Source organism: Labeo rohita, chromosome 15 (genome assembly GCF_022985175.1).
Source record: "Labeo rohita strain BAU-BD-2019 chromosome 15, IGBB_LRoh.1.0, whole genome shotgun sequence".
Lineage (NCBI taxonomy): Eukaryota > Metazoa > Chordata > Actinopteri > Cypriniformes > Cyprinidae > Labeo > Labeo rohita.
In genome coordinates this window covers 13,804,237-13,820,975 of record NC_066883.1, presented here as the reverse complement: position 1 = coordinate 13,820,975, position 16,739 = coordinate 13,804,237, and the positions used below count along the sequence as shown (strand labels likewise).

The window sequence follows — 16,739 nt, the reverse complement described above, 5'->3', positions numbered from 1 at the left end:
TAGAGCAGAAGGCCACTCTCACTCACAGACTTACAGAAGACTGCAGTCACAAGAGAGCCACTCATCTATAGAGGCAATCATGGTAGCAAAAAGGTAGGTGAACAAAGCTGTACAAAGTGTATTGTGGGCGATATCGGTTAGAGATGCTACGCAAACGCTCCTCCTCATCAGTGCGCAAGAACACTTGCTGGTGTCATATGGGTTGCTTTCTCTTCAGAAAGCAGCATGATTACACTGATACTAGATGTTCCCACCCTTTGAATAAAACACTAATCATTTTACCCCCCTTTTGAAGAGCTGAAATGAAAGCATCACTTCCCTAAATGTGGCTTGACAGTCAGAATCAGAGCAGTTCTTTTATTTCATAATATACCTTTTCGTTTTGTAATAATGGTAAGTTACATGAGAAAAAATGTCGAGAGTAGCAACATGCTGTGCATCGAAATTGCTTACATTGCAACAAGTTGTTTTTAACATTAATAGATTAAATCTGTAATGGCTAAATCTGCTTTAACGGTAAATTACAGGGAGTCGTCTGTGAATTAAACAAGGACAAACAAGCAAGGCTTTATCCCACAATAACAACACTTGGGCTGAGTACGGCTCTCACACAGAAAGTTCAAGTGATTCAAGGGTCCTTCAAAGACAGGGATACAGGTCCTGTTACCCTGCAAAGCCGTAATTTGTAAACATCCTCTCTACGTTTGTACAGACACAGCTATATACATCACAACTCAGATAAAACAGCTTTTTTTGACAGAAATGGATAAAATGGAGTCTGAGTACAAAAGTTTGAACATATCAACATTGTACTCAAGACCAAAGTTGAGATTCAAGACCAAGAGGGTGGAGTTTGAGTCAAGAGAGAGACCAGATAAGTATTGAATCTGTCCAACAAAAGACCAAGACCTGAATCGAGGACCAAGATTAAAACCATGAATAAATGATCTTGGACTCTAGGAACAAGACCAAAACCATGAAAATATAATCTTGGATTTAAACTCAAGGACCAAAAGCAAAACATGAAAATTTCATCTTGGACCTAGACTTGAGGACCAAAACAGGACCATGAAAATATAGTCTTGGACTTAGATTCAAGGAACAAGGCCAGAACCACGAAAATATGTTCTTAGACTTAGATTCTAGGACCAAGACCAAAACCATGAAAATATGATCTTGGACTTGGACTTCAGGAACAAGACTAAACCCATGAAAATACATATGTTTTTAGATTCAGATAAAAATATGGTCTTGGATTCGGATTCGAGGAACAAGGCCAAAACCATGAAAATATGATCTTAGACTCTGCCCAAGAGCATATTTTCAAGGTTTTGGTCATAATCTCAGCAGCATGTCAATTTGTCCTTGACTCAGATTTGACCCTCTTCTGGTTTCTGTCCTGACTCAGACTCAAATGAACTGGGCTTAACTAAATACTGTCATACAGTGGCTAATTCACAAAACAGTTACAATTTTGTAATGCACAGTATTTCGGCATAAAAACAGCATCTTATTCACAGCACAATCCAGTTTAACTGGACATGTTTAAGTGCACAAAAAACGTGCTGCAGCATCAGTATTGTCAGTACAAGTCACAGTCATTGTTTTCAATGTAAATTAGGCTTATTATACAGAAGATGTGCTTTACTCACAAAACAATTTGTCTATTACCACCTGCAGAAAAGCCAGCGGTTTGCAGTCATGGTGGCAGTAATCAAACAAAAAAGTCAAATCAGGTGTCTGGATCACACTAGTGGAGTACGCCAGATTATGAAGTCTGCTGGACCCTCCACAACGTCACAATAAGAACCCATCCACAAGATTGTGCCCGTGTTGTCACCACAAACAATTTGGGTGCGTTTGTGCTGGTCACTGATTTGCAAAATTCCTGAATAGGTTCAAAAACAGTGTGACTTGTTTCAGTGCAAGTATATTGTCCAAGAACTGAGGTTGGTTTTAAGACAAGTTGGTTACTCTTGTCTTCCATTTGGAATCAACAAGAGGGCTTCCTGTCATCTGTCTCTGCTTGTTTTTACAACAGATCAGCCGCATGTCTTCCCTTACTCCGTTACTGGCCAAAACATAGAGCACTGGGTCCACCACACTGTTCAGGCTGGATAGCGCGAGAGAGCAGGTGAAGGGTATATACATAGTTTGTTCAAAATAGCAGCTTTCTTTTTCTCCCACAGAAAAGAAGGCGATTGATCTCACCATTAGGAGGATGTGGTACGGGGCAAAGCAGAAGGAGAAAATGCCAATGACCCCCATAGACAGAAGCCTCACTTTGCGCTTGCCTTGTTCATCCACCCCTCGGCTTTGCTGCACCTTGTTTGGGATCAACCAATAGCAGACAGAGATGACCACCAGAGGCAAGAGGAAACCAATTCCGACTCGTATCAGGTTGAACATTGCAATGCGTTCCGTCATGGGGAAGGTCTCGTAGCACCTATTCTGATTGTCCAGTGGATCTGATAACTTATCTAGGTATAGTACTAGACAGTGCAAAGCCATGACAAAAATGTAGACCAGCCCACAGATGATCCAGGCATAGCGCTGACGGCGAAAGGCTTGAACTCGCAGCGGGAAGGTGATGGCTAGGCAGCGATCGATGGAGATCCAGCAGAGGAGGAATATGCTTATGTACAGGTTGGAGTAGTAAAAGAAACCAGCCAAGCTACAAAGTCCTTGGCCGAGGTCCCAAAAGTGGTTCTTGCTGAAATAATAGATCCACAGAGGCATGGTGAGAATGTACAGGAGATCCGAGATGGACAAACTGAGTAGGTAGATCCCCAGAACGTTCCTTCTGCAGATCTGCTGAATTATGGGACCGATGGTGACCAGGTTGAACATCAGACCCAGGATGAAGGCAATGATGTAGATGGACATTAGCAGGTTACCTGCTGACTGGGTCATGATAACACATGATGTGTTGGTTGTGTTGGATGTTGCGTTCATCATCATCATCTGTGTGCACAAAGAAATCAAATTAGCAAATCTTTTGATTACAAAATACATATAGAATACAATAAGCTATAAACACTGCATCAAACAATTCCATAGTTCATAAAAGAAAAGTAAATTTTCAATTCTTCTGCAGGTCTGTATGTAATTGTAATTCTACATCATGTTTGCTATCTCAGTTCAAACTCAGTTGTATAGGGTTTGGTTTGTATTCAGTTGAAAATTGATTTGATGTGACACAAGGCCGAATATGGTGTACCATACTCAGAATTGGTGCTCTGCATTTATCCCATCCAAGTGCACACACACACAGCAGTGAGTACTGGGCAAAAACACACACAAACACACCCAGAACAGTGGGTAGCCATTTTTGCTGCAGTCCCTAGGGAGTAGTTGGGGGTTCTCAAGGGTATCTCAATCGTGGTATTGATGGTGGAAGGGAGCGCTGTTCATTCACTCCCCCCACCTACAATCCCTACTAGTACTAACCCTCGAATCCATGATTTTAACCATTAGGCCATGACTACACAGTTCACAACAGTGATATAAATAGCCCTTCCATAATTTACCATATTTTAACTGCAGTATTTGTAGTCAGACCTTGATAACCACCACAAAAGCAACTATGGATGGTTCCTTAATAAACTGTGTACTGTGTGAATTTACAATATTACAAAATATGCTAGAGGCTACATTTAGTGTTGCCTGAGTAAAATCATGGTAAAGCTTCAGGTTACACTTTATTTTGCAGTGTCCGTGTTGCAGTCTAATTATACAATAGTAAATTTATTTGCTGAGTAATTTTTAATTGTACTTGCTAGTTAGGGTTAAGGTTACACATTATTTTACAGTACATGTACTTACGTTAGTTAGTTTTGGATAAAAAAAAAAAAAGGTAACTACATGGGTTATGGTTAGTGCTGGGGTAGGGTTAGGTTTAGGATTAATACCTAGTTATTACGCAGTTATTGTAATTATTATGACAAGAACATACACTCTTAAAAATAAAGGTTCTTTAATAGCATTGATGGTTCCATTAAGAACCTTGGACATCCATGGAACCTTTCAAATGCAGAAAAGTTCTTTATAGTGGAAAAGGGTTCTTTAGATTTTTTAAATTATTTTTCATAATGGTTCTTTTTAGAACTGTTCACTGAAAGGTTCTTTGGGGAATCAAATGGTTCCTCTATGGCATCACTGCAGAAACACACTTTTACAGCCTTTATTTTTAAGAGTGCATGCAGGACAGGACCGTAACATAAAGTGCTACCAGGTTAGGGTTGGTCTGGGATTTTTGCATGTAATATTGCATAAAGTACTACTACTGTTATTGTAAGTAAATGTAACTTGACTTGACTTTTAAACACTTCCAGGATATTAATTTTGGACGACAACAATGCAATTTTCACTAGTTAAAATGTGAACAATGACATCATAAACAAATTGACATTAAAGAAGAAGTCCACTTCCAAAACAAAGATTCACATATAATGTTCATGTCTTTCTTTCTTCAAATTACGTTTTTTGAGTAAAACATTTATGCATTTTTCTCCATATAATGGACTGCTATGGTGCCTCAATTTTGAACTTCCAAAAGGCAGTTTAAATGTGGCTTCAAACGATCCCAAATATGGTTGTAAACAATCCCAGCCTTGAATCTTTGTTTTGGAAGTGGACTTCTCCTTTAAGGATTCAACCTGGTCTCACAACAAAAATGTACCTGGGGGAACTTTTTTTGCGAAATACGCACCAAGAAGTACATATCACTGCAGTTTTCACAAGAAATGAACACTAGAGGCGGTGAAACAGCGAGCACTTTTAATCGTTTTTGTACACAGTTATAAATACAGCTCCATATGTTTTGCTTTCAGATTGTGCTACCAACACTGTATTTTGGATATCAACACCAAAGGGTAGGTTTTAGGGTTGGGGTAGGTGTACAGGACAGGGTAGCACAAATGGACACAACACCGAAAGTAACAAGCTTGCACGGTAGCTCAGGCGGCACAGAGTTGGTCTGAGGATGCAGAATCCTTGGGTACGAATCCTATGAAAAATATGCTTCATGATGAAAGAGCTGAAAGATAAGACTGAAAAACAAGCGTTTGAGTTTAACAACACATTCACTTTTGTTCATACTATCCGGTAGGTTAGATGTAAACTGCAGTGATATGTACTTATTGGTACATACTTCGCACATGAGACCAGGTTGCAAAAATTACATACAGTAAAAAAATGTAATTCTTATTATTTGTAATTGCGTCTTTACTAGTCAAGCATACAGAAGTTGATGGTTTGCATGACAGATCAGTATTTTTGCACATGGGAAAGAGCGGTAAACCGCTGACCTTTAGGTTCTAAACTTAGATCACACTCATAGCTATAATGCGGTTGAACTTTGGCTAGACGTTGTCGCTGTTGATTGTTGTTGATGCAGGTGTTGTCATGGTGCACACTGTACTGATGTCCTTTCTATGTGTAATCTGGAACATTTTCACGTGTTAATTATAATTGCAATGACAGATGTGAAATATCAGTCTACTGAAAATGTAGCTCAGACAATGTACTGATTAACTACTCAGGATTGATATTGCGCATTAGGCACATAATCAAAAATGTTCTTCGAAATGCCAACTCCAATTCAAAACAACAAACGTCCGGTCGCCGCAAGTTGCAGAATGTTTGTGGTTTCCGTGAGAACAGAGCAAAACTTTTCTTTTTACTTCTTATTAAGTCAAGGTGTTATGGTTAACCAGCCAAGACAAACACCAATGAGTCACTGAAAACATCTGAGATTAACAACACCTGCACATCCATCAAATAAAACCCACTGAAGAATGAAAATGAAAATTAAATGTATTTCACTGAAAATAGATACATTCCCAGACACATTTGTTGGCTAATTTATATACAAAAGCAACATTTTATACAGCACACTCCCAAATAAAGGTTCACTAAAGGTTGCAAAGTCATTCTTATCAGAAAATAACAGCTTGCGGTAAGCCTGGTAATTAATTTTAAAACTAAACAGGTAGCAAAATGTCATCCCCAGTACTACTGGCTTTATGTGTCACAATTACGATGGGAAAAAAATGATAATAATAGACTATAGAGAAGGTTGCATATATGCTTGTATCTAAACATTTAAGTATTGTACAAATATGGATACATCAGCTCAATGCGTTAACTCTGTGACCAGGATTCTTTCCTTTGCTATACATTTTATATGTTTTTGATATTAAAGGAAAAATGTCACCCTTGGTGTTAAAGTTAATTTCATGGTTGAGCAAACGTGTTTTTGAACCGACGGGGAAAGAAAAGTTTTGTAAAATATTCCCAGACTGAGTTTATAATGGATTTAAGCCTTGACTTGGTTTTTTGAAAGGTTTCCAACAACTTTTGCCTTTACAGATCCTGGAGATCATTGATATTTGTAGGCTTTACATTTGTTCATATGCCACACATATGCCATGTATTTCCTCCTTACACTTTGAAATCTCTTTGAAAGACGCATTTTACAACTCCCAAAAGAAAACAAAATCAATTGTCAATAAGGTTCATGTCTGTGCTGCCCAGTTCATTTCACAGCTAGACACTGCAGCTCTCTCATCACTACCTGCATGTCCCCTATATTCCCCTGAGTTCATCTTCAATGTTATTGCTCAACTTGTTTTTAACCTTTGGAGAGTCTTTTCACTTGCTGCCAGCCTTTGCTCAAATTCAATTCTAGCCACTGATGCCATCTTACACAGCTGCCGATCTCCACATGAAGGCTTTGCAGCTCCTCAATTCTTGCTCTTCAGTGCAAGACCTGTGCGAAAAGCAAACAGCCTAACCACAGGCAAAGAAAACCTGAGTTTCACCTCCTTTCAGGACCTCTATTCATACACCAAAAAGCCTTACAGCTACACTCGCACTATTAACATCCTGTTCTTGCTTCTACGAAAGCATCACTATTAGTATCGCACATACACAAGGACTGTATATTCGTAATCCTAAATATAACATTTTGAAGCATAACTCATCTTTTTCCACTTCTGCTATATATGAATGATACCTCAAATTATGTGCTTTGTAATGTCTAATTCGTAAATGTGACACTTGACACTTCTGAGTCAAATCTGTTTAGTGAAACGTTTGAACCACTGCAAATAAATAAATAAATAAATAAATAAATAGATGAACAATGAGTTTACAAGTCAATAGAACATTCTAATTAATATCAAAATTAATATCATGCTAAACATTTTAATCTGAAAGAAGAATATTTTTGTTCATTGTAACGATAGGGTAAAAAACAAACAAACAAACAAACAAGCAACAAACAAAAACTAATAGTTATCGCCTTACTTGTATCACCTAAAATTCTTGTTTCATTTTTTTTTTTTTTTTTTTTTTTTTTGAAATATTAGAGTCAAACATTTTTACAGAGAGAATTTTTGGTACTCTTTTTTGTCACTCCATAATTCAGAAAATACAGACAGAAAACAATATATTTTCACAATTTGGGGGGAATCAAATGTTGTATATAATCAAGCAAATAATATTGTAGCATCTAGACCAATCAGACATACATTAATTGTTACATTTAACAAATAGTCTTTAAACCCAACAAGCCAGCTATATGCTGGAGCTCTGGAGACAACCCCCCCAAAGCAACTAACACCCCAAAAGGGCTCAATTGCCAGGATGACTATCTGATAAGAGGTTTTATTGCCCAGAGGAATGCACATTTGCCCATGCTACATTTGCCCATAGGAAAGGCACAGTGCCTATAGAAATAGACTCTTTCCTGTTCATTCACAGACAAACCTTTCTTTGACCTTCCTATCACACATAGCCCAGGTCATTGTGTACAGTATTACTGCACTGTATTTTATGCGTTATGATAGATGACTAGTCGTATAACCCACCTATGCCATGTTTGGTCTCTTTGAATTCGTATTTTGATTATCTAAAAGATGGTGTAAATTAGATGTTGATACCTATGCAACATATTAGTGTTTTAAGAAACCTTAGTAGTTTTGCATCAACACCCAGTCAAATTACATATGCAAAATACCATGCTCACAGACAAAGAGTCGTAAACTTTCTCTCCAAAGGTGAAAGTTACCATTGGTTCGTGGACCTCATGGAGGCGCAGCCTCGAGAGAGCTTAAAGGCATCAAATGATTGATCGCCGCCCTCTCTCTTCACTGTCTTCGCTCTCTTTTGCAAAACCCTCCAATTGCAGCCCATGTGGAGGAACCCACGGGGAGCCTGAGCCGGCACAGGGCGTGCCCGGCGGGCCCGAGAGACCACCACATACAGAGCTGTGGCTCTCAACCACAAAGAGCCAGACATTTTCACTCAACCCTGGAATTCATCTTCATGACTTGCCTCAGTCAGGCAGAGGTTCTTTTAGAACCTACGAGGATGAGGAGGATGAGCTAGAACTCTTCAGGACTTCCCTAAGCACGCGCCAGGCCTTGCGGCCTTGTCTTTCCATTCCCCAAAGATCACAGGACTTCAGCTGGGTCCCTCTCAGCTCTTGGTTCTTCTTCAATTTTCACATGGGAAGAAACTCCCAGTCACCATCGAGTCAGAACATCTTTGGAGTTTATCACTCTTCAGACCCGGAAGAACGTGATCGCGATTCCAAAACCACCACTGCTCCAACCATCAAGACTTTCACCGCGAGACTGCATTCGGACACTTGTTCATCGACCAAGGCAATGCAAGTATCGTACATTTAACTAACAGAACAGAGGTTTAGTATAAGCTGTAGACAGCACTGATGGTTTCACTGGTTGTGGTTAACTGACTCTTTTCATAGCTTCATTTCCTTTCCTCTTATGTGTTAGTCCTTCGGTAATAAAACTCTTGTGCACAAATTAGTTTTGAGTTTTGATTCTGCCTTGCAAAGTAATGTCCATTTATGATTCTGATTCAAGCTACATGCTCTAATGCAATGGTACTTTAAGAAAGTTATTTTCTGTGGCCAAGAAAATATCATTTCTTAGAGTTGATATAAAAATTATACCAAATGTTCGCTGGGCGAACAGATTAGTTGATGGAAAATTAATTCTGCTACAGTTACTACTGGCAGCTGATATAAATAATTGTAATGAATCATAATTAATTGTAATTATTTATATACATTTCCCTTTGAGCTAAATCGCGACAGTATATAAACAAATCCCTCTGTAAAAACCTTCAGGATTTAGACAGGAATAAAAATGTAAAGTTTGGTGTGTGCAAGTACTACTGAAGTGGATATTTATGGCTCAGTGTAGGTGAAAAAAACTAATTTTGAGAAAACCCAAAAGCCCAAAATCTCAAACTTGACAGGTGCATAAAAAAACTGTTTTTGCCTGCAGTGTCTTCCCTTAAATTATAGTAAATAATTTATTATAATTATACAAAATTATAACAATATGATGAAATTTTAATAATCCACGTTAGACATTCTATTAACTATAATCAACCCTAGCCTTAACCCTAACCTAAGCGCTCTACTAATACTCAACTGAGAGTTAGCTGACATGAAGTTACATATATTTATAAGAGAGTTAGTTGATAAAGCAATAAGCCCCAAGAAGCCATGGTTTACACTGAATTTATAACAGCTTGTTAGGCACGATACGATTAGCTGTTCAAAATTCACTGTAACCCACGGCTTCACGGACCTTACTGCCTTTATAAAACGGTTATTCCATATACGTAGTAAGGTAAAACAGAGCACATAAAGTGTAATGATATAAAAACATTATTCTTCCACCAAACAATGTAGTTCCTCAGAAACGGTTGTGGTTGCAAGAAAGTACGACGAACGCTCCTTAACCAATCAGAATTAAGGACTGAAACTATCCGTTTTACAATAAAGCAATAAGCCCCAGGAAGCCGTGATTTACAGTGAATTTATAACTGATAAAGGTCATTGTTATGCACAAAACAATTACCTGTTATAAATTTACTGTAAACCACAGCTTCTTGGGCCTTATTTCTTTTATAATACAGTCATTCCAGATGCATAGTAAGGTTTCACAAAATAAAACAGAGCAAATAAAGTGTAATGATATAAAAACATTATTCTTCCACCAAACAATGTAGTTCCTCAGAAACGGTTGTGGTTGCAACAAAGTGTGGCAAATGCGGCTCAATCAATCAGAATTAAGGACCGGAACTATCCGTTTTACAATAAAACAATAAGCCCCAAGAAGCCGTGATTTACAGTGAATTTATAACTGATAAGGGGCGTTGTTAGGCACAACACAATTAGCTGTTATAAATACACTGTAAACCATGGCTTCTAGGGCCTTACTGCTTTTATTAAACGGCCATTCCATATACATAGTAAGGTTTCACAAAATAAAACAAATCAAATTTATAACAGCAAAGGGGCCTTGTTAGGCACAATGCAAATAGGAGCACCTAAAACCCCCATAGCTGTTATAAATTCACTGTACACCATAGCTTCACGAGGATTATTGCTTTTATCAAATGATTATTCCATATATGTAGTAAGGTTTCACAAAATAAAACAGAGCAAATAAAGTGTAATGATATAAATAAAAACAGCATTCTTCCACCAAACAATGTAGTTTCTCAGAAACGGTTGTGGTTGCAACAAAGTGCAGTGAACGCGGCTCAACCAGTCAGAATTAAGGACCGGAACTATCCGTTTTAGAATAAAGCAATAAGCCCCAAGAAGCGTATATTTGTAGCTTTGTGTGTATGTTTGTAGAGTAATTCACAACAGCTTAGAACCACCAAACTCAGAATCAACCAAACTTAGCTCAACCAATCAGAATTAAGGACCAGAACTATCTGTTTTATAACATGTAGTTGGAAAGTAAAATATCTAAAGTGGACTAAAGTTTAGGTCCTAAGTGAGAATGGCCTGAACCGTGCACAGAAACCACACTTATTTATATTAACTATATATGGTTTCATTACATCATGTGATGTGGCAGGAACCACATAATGACAAAAATCGCTGAATCATTTTTTGCAGTAGTTCTTTGAAGTTGAGCTGCTCGAAACAGCTCATCCACAGAAATGAATCACACCTGTTCACTATGTGTAGATAATTGAGGAGATGTTTACTAATATTTTTAGGAGAGCTTACTTATTTCTGTGGGAGAAACCAATCTCAAGATCAAAATGTCATGGGGACTGGTGGGCAAATGAGGTGGGCTTATTTTACTTAGAATAGAAAGCAAACAACCACTCATAACACTGTTGCATCATGGGGGATTCTGCACTGGAAAACACCTCTACTCCTAGCTGCCTGTTCTGATATGTGCAATAATGTGATTTATGGCTACCGGTAATTGTTTGGCTACCAGCATTCTTAAAAATACCTACTTTTGTGCTTAACAGAAGAAAAAAAAACTTAAAGGTGAGTATATATTATGTTATCTGCGCAATATGTGGCTTCATACAAAGACATGTAATTCTATATTGTATATTCACAAACCTCTGCTTCACATAAGAGACTGTGAGATGATAATGGCCTTCTTAATGTGTTCACGATATCAAACACAGGCGTACTAACAGCATTAGCTGCTATAGTGATTGTCCTACCAGCAGTACGTCACACTCAAATTCAATTCAGGTCTAACTGAGCGACGGTTTTTAAGCAATGTGTGCACTTCACCCTACCCTGTGCAAAACAGAGGAAAAATCAATAGCTGGGTAACCTAAGCACACACTCTTAAAGCTTCAGAGATGACTTTGAGATGTAGAATTAGATTGAACCAGCAAATACACAACAGTCCCCCATACAATACATTAAAAATTGAAAACTGCCTCACACACTGCCTCCCTTTCAGCTCTGCTGTGAATGACGATAGTACCGAAGCGTTATTCTTCAAGTTCTGACGGTTATTTGGATAAGCGATGATAAAGATGTGCTGTGAATCATTTGTGGTGAGGTCTATGCAAATGATCCTGTCATTTCCCAATATGTCAGGCAGTTGTTGTTTTTAATTTTTTTTACGTTTATTTTATGTCACCAAGTAAGCAGGCAATGTGGTGTGCCCTTTAGAGATTCTAACAAGTTGTGGGTGAAATTCAGATCATGCATCACCAGATAGGAACTGCGCAGTGTTTACTGTTAAATAATATTCACTTTTAAACCTATGCCAACATATGTCATATATCTCTGATGCTCTGATGATTTTTAAATGTCAAATTCTGCATAATGACGTTATTACTTTTTACACACGGTTTGTCACTCACACACCAGAGATTACAAACATTACACACGCTAAGAAATGAATTTAAACCAAAACCACATGATCCAAACCACAGAAGGGGCAGTACCAAAGAGGAAAACACAGGTACTTTAATATAAAATCTTCCCAGTTAAGAACGTTTGACGTGAAAGTCCCAAAACAGATCAAGTGAGCAATGAATCACATGGTTTTGTGTTCCTATTCCCTCCCTTGTGAAAAAGAAGTACACTTTAGCATATTTTTAAAAGAATATTACAGAAATAAAACACTTTAAAAGATTAACTTAAGAGCAAAGTTACTGTAATGTTTTCAGACACTTAATTTTATGTTAAAAGTAATTATAAATGAAGACTTCAATGCATTATAAAGGTATTCATAATGTACATTTTAATGTATTATAGCTAATTGTAACTAAAGTTAAAATTCATTATAGTATTTGAAGGTTTGTTTGTCATGTATTTTAATGCATTATACTTTCTGAGAGTATAACAATGAATAGATAAGTATCATAATGTTATTATACATGTGGTTACAATTATTCATGAGATCACGCAGTGCATAAGGTGCATTACAAGGCATAACTAATGCATTAAAAATGTTATCAAGCATTTTTATCAGGCTCCTTTGTTTAGGTTCAGTAATTTCACAGAAAAGGTTATTAGCCGGTTACTGGATACCTTGTTTTCAAAAAATGTCTGATGTTAATTTCATAAGAGCCTCATAAAAAACATTTTTGCATCTGAAGTCTTAAACATATACAATTGTATTCAAATATACTAATCTTAAATGTAATTTCAAGTAACATACTCCAATTAAAATTATAGTCAAAGTATATATGCTTTTACAGATAATGTACTCACCCCATTGTCATCCAAGATGTTCATGTCTTTCTTTCTTCAGTCTTAAAGAAATCAACAACATTTGAGGATTTTTCTCCATATACTGGACTTCAGTGGTGCCCTGATTTTGAGCATCCAAAATGCAGTTAAAAAGTAAAAATATATATATATATATATATATATATATATATATATATATATATATTTTTTTTTTTTTTTTTTTTTTTTTTTTTAATAAGCGATCGTTTCAATAGATAAGACCCTTCTTCCTTGGCTGGGACCGTTTAGAGCCCTTTGTAGCTGCATTTAAACTGCATTTTGGACGTTCAAATTCGGGGGGCACCATTGAAGTCCAGTATATGGAGAAAAATCGTGAAATGTTTTCCTTGAAAAACATAATTTCTTTTTGACTAAAGAAAGAAATACATAACCATCTGTAATTTTTTTGTTCTGGAAGTGAACTCCTTTAAAGAATTGCAAAATATTAATTAAACAATGATTTATTTTACTTTTTAAGTGTACTAAGCATGGGAAAATGTACTTTAGGTGCATTTAAATGGCCTTTTTATTGATGTTAAATTTTCTGCAAGTACTGTTTGTTTTAAAAACATACTTTTAGGATTTGAAGTTCACTCCAAGTGCACATTTAATACAATTAAGTACTTTTTTTTCACAAGCACTAGTACACAGCTGCTGACAAACATTAAAAAAACAATTATCATTTGGTGTCCTTTTAAAAGACCAACTGTTGTTGTTTTCACAGCATGTTTTTACTATCGAATTGCACATTCAGGGCTCAGTAAAGCAAAAGGCCATGCGAGTGTGTGCATTACACAGATTTTTTTAATGTTAGGAATGGCCTAACTGTTTTAGTGATAGTAGTACTTGAAATCTGGGTAGGAATTTTCAGTGTTTTGTTCAGAAAGGAAGTCAAGAACACATGGCACTCTTCAGTCAGCAGTTACTGTACAGTAACTATAGTTACTGTATTGATAAACAACACATTTACTTTAATGCAGATTTCATTTCTATTTCCTTTCCCTTTGCTTACGTAATGTGTTTACTCTGTATTATGCTTGTTTTGCTATTGTAATTACTGGTTTAATGAGCACCCCTGAGAGCTGTTGAGACACAGGCTAGTGGTCTGGAAAGAAGAGTGGTGGGCTGCACCTCCTATCAGCCCCTCTCAATGGCATAATCGCTCCCTAACCAACTCCCATCCTGAGGCAACCACATACTCAAGCTGCAGGAAAATGATGTGCATAAAGAAACTTCCAGCATAATGTTTGATGTCAAACACTGAAGTCAGCACAAAGACATATGACCTTAAAAAACACCTTGGATCACGCAATGAGGAGACTGTTGATTACTCATAAAAACAGACTAGTCTGCATTTTTTTTTTACCAAGTTAAGCACTTCATATTTTAAAATCCTATTGGGGGATGAGGGAACGGTGTACTCCAGAATCAAAAGGGGTTATTTTACAATTTTGTATGTATATGATGGTGATGAATATGGGAAGTATGTAAGAAAGTAAATAAATACATAAATAAATACATACATATATAGGGACTTTCACTTGCCTGTGAAAAGTTCTTGGATGAATATGTTATTATGACAATGTTATAACTTACTAATGAGTTATTTCATTATTTAACAGAGGGAAATTGGATGTTAACAGGGTTAACACACCTGGAGATGTTTATTATTATTATCTTTTTTTTTATTTGATCGATTAATTGATTGACTATCTTGACATGCAACATTTATTAAAATGCCGTCAAGTCATCTCTTCAGGCTGTGTGTCAACTCTGTTACCATCATATTTTGTTCCCTTTTACTCCATTAATGACTAATTATTAAAACCATCATGATTACATTATCATTCCAGGAAAATGTTCGAAGACAGGTGAAATTCCCACCTTGTTCTGCATGTTACATGCCTGTCAAAATTCTGAGATGCACCTCATAGTTTAACGATATATAACATCGAATGTGACCCTGGACCACAAAACCAGTCTAAGTAGCACGGATACATTTGTAGCAATACTTAAAAATAAGATGCTTTAAAAGGTTCTTCACAGTGATGCTATAGAAGAACCATTCAGTCAAAGGTTCTTTAAAGAACCATCTCTTCCTTACCTGTTTATAATCTGAAGAACCTTCTTTGGCCACAATGAAACCATTTAGACAAAAAAGGTTCTTCTATGGCATCGCGAAGCACTTTTATTTTTAAGAGTGTAGCCAAAAACCCATTGTATGGGTCAAAATGATCAGAATTTTATGCCAAAAATCATTAGGATATAAAGTAAAGAACATGTTCCATGAAGATATTTAGTAAATTTTCTACTGTAACTATATCAAAACTTAATTTTTGATTAGCAATATGCATTAATTTTAAAAAAGGACCCTTATGACTGATTTTGTGGTCCAGAGTCAATGTCAGCTGTTACCTCATTTGCTTGATTTGGCACAATGTAATTTAACAACTCCAAAACAAATTATTTGTCTGATAACATGTGAAAATGTATGTTCAAAACAACTGGCAGCCGTTTCATCGGACGCCTTAAATGCGCATCCCAGCATTGTAAACATTTAAAATGATCAGGATGAAGTATCGGACATCTGCATTAGTAGTGTTACTATCTATAACACAGGAAACAAACAAGCATGTCCACCCTCTGATTTTATCTTATTTACACATACATAGTTGTTCACCATTATTCTTGTCGTTTTTGTAAAAACCCAGCCTAAAAAAGAGAAAGTCTCACCTGCAAATCAACACAAGGAATTATGAAATGTTCTTCACCAGCTCCAACCAGACAAGGGTGTCTACTCAATTCCAGAAGGGTAACTTTACAACCTCAGTCCCAGAACTGCCTCAAGTCTAAGCTGCAGTCCCGCGTGACCTCTGGGAAAAGTGGCACAGCTGAGTTTCTCAGATGTGAAGAGGGTGTCATGCACTTTAATAATGCTTCCTGGCCGGAGATGATCAAAAGTGACCCTGTGAGAGCAGGTTCGGCCGCTGCACTTCGCACAGAGTGGATGGAGAGGAGATGAATTGTAAGAGAGAGAAAGGGGAGGAGAGATAAAACGTGTCTCGCACATGTATGTCTACAGGAAGATGTTAGGTTAGCGCTGGGTTTTTTTTTTCCGTTGAACCGCATGTGATAGCGTTGGAGGGAACCTCAATGAGTAAAAGCTTTTTCCAGACGCATGGTGAACGATAGAATATGACAAACTTCCACTGATGGTGAAGTCTGCCTCAGACACAATGCCACAACTTCCTGTTTTATAAACTGAAACTACAGGCTCGTTTTAAAACCTGTTCTCTGTGCTTGCTTTAATGGCTGTAATGGAATAAAATCATAGTTTGCATTATGAGCACTTAGTCATTTTTCCTGCTTTAAGACGCCACTGTCTGTAAAACCTGATTGAATAGAAGAATCACAGCTTAATCAAAGTTTTTTTCTTTTTTTTTTTTTTTTTTTTTTTTTGGACCAAACCATGCCTCTAGAACAAAATGTTCTCCAATGCCAAACCACCACCTGTTCTCTGTTTCGCTGTCCTGGTAAAGTCTGAGGCTTCTGAGAAATTTGGTTAAACCTATATAAATGTGAAATTCTCTTAATTGATATTTTAAAGGTTACATTCCATGGGGAAATGTGAAGCATTTTATCTATATCTGATAAAAAGGCACACAACTCACATTTTGAC

The 16,739-nt window shown here is 37.0% G+C and overlaps 1 protein-coding gene across 1 annotated transcript; it reads right to left on the bottom strand.

Annotated features, from left to right (window-relative positions):
* Positions 1-343: 343 nt before the first annotated feature.
* gpr184 (G protein-coupled receptor 184) lies at positions 344-16,201 on the bottom strand. Its single transcript, XM_051129959.1, has 2 exons — positions 15,794-16,201; positions 344-2,964 (listed from the first exon to the last, which is right to left on the bottom strand). Exon 2 carries the CDS (start codon positions 2,962-2,964, stop codon positions 1,957-1,959), a length of 1,008 nt encoding a protein of 335 aa, XP_050985916.1. The 5' UTR covers positions 15,794-16,201; the 3' UTR covers positions 344-1,956.
* Positions 16,202-16,739: the final 538 nt, after the last annotated feature.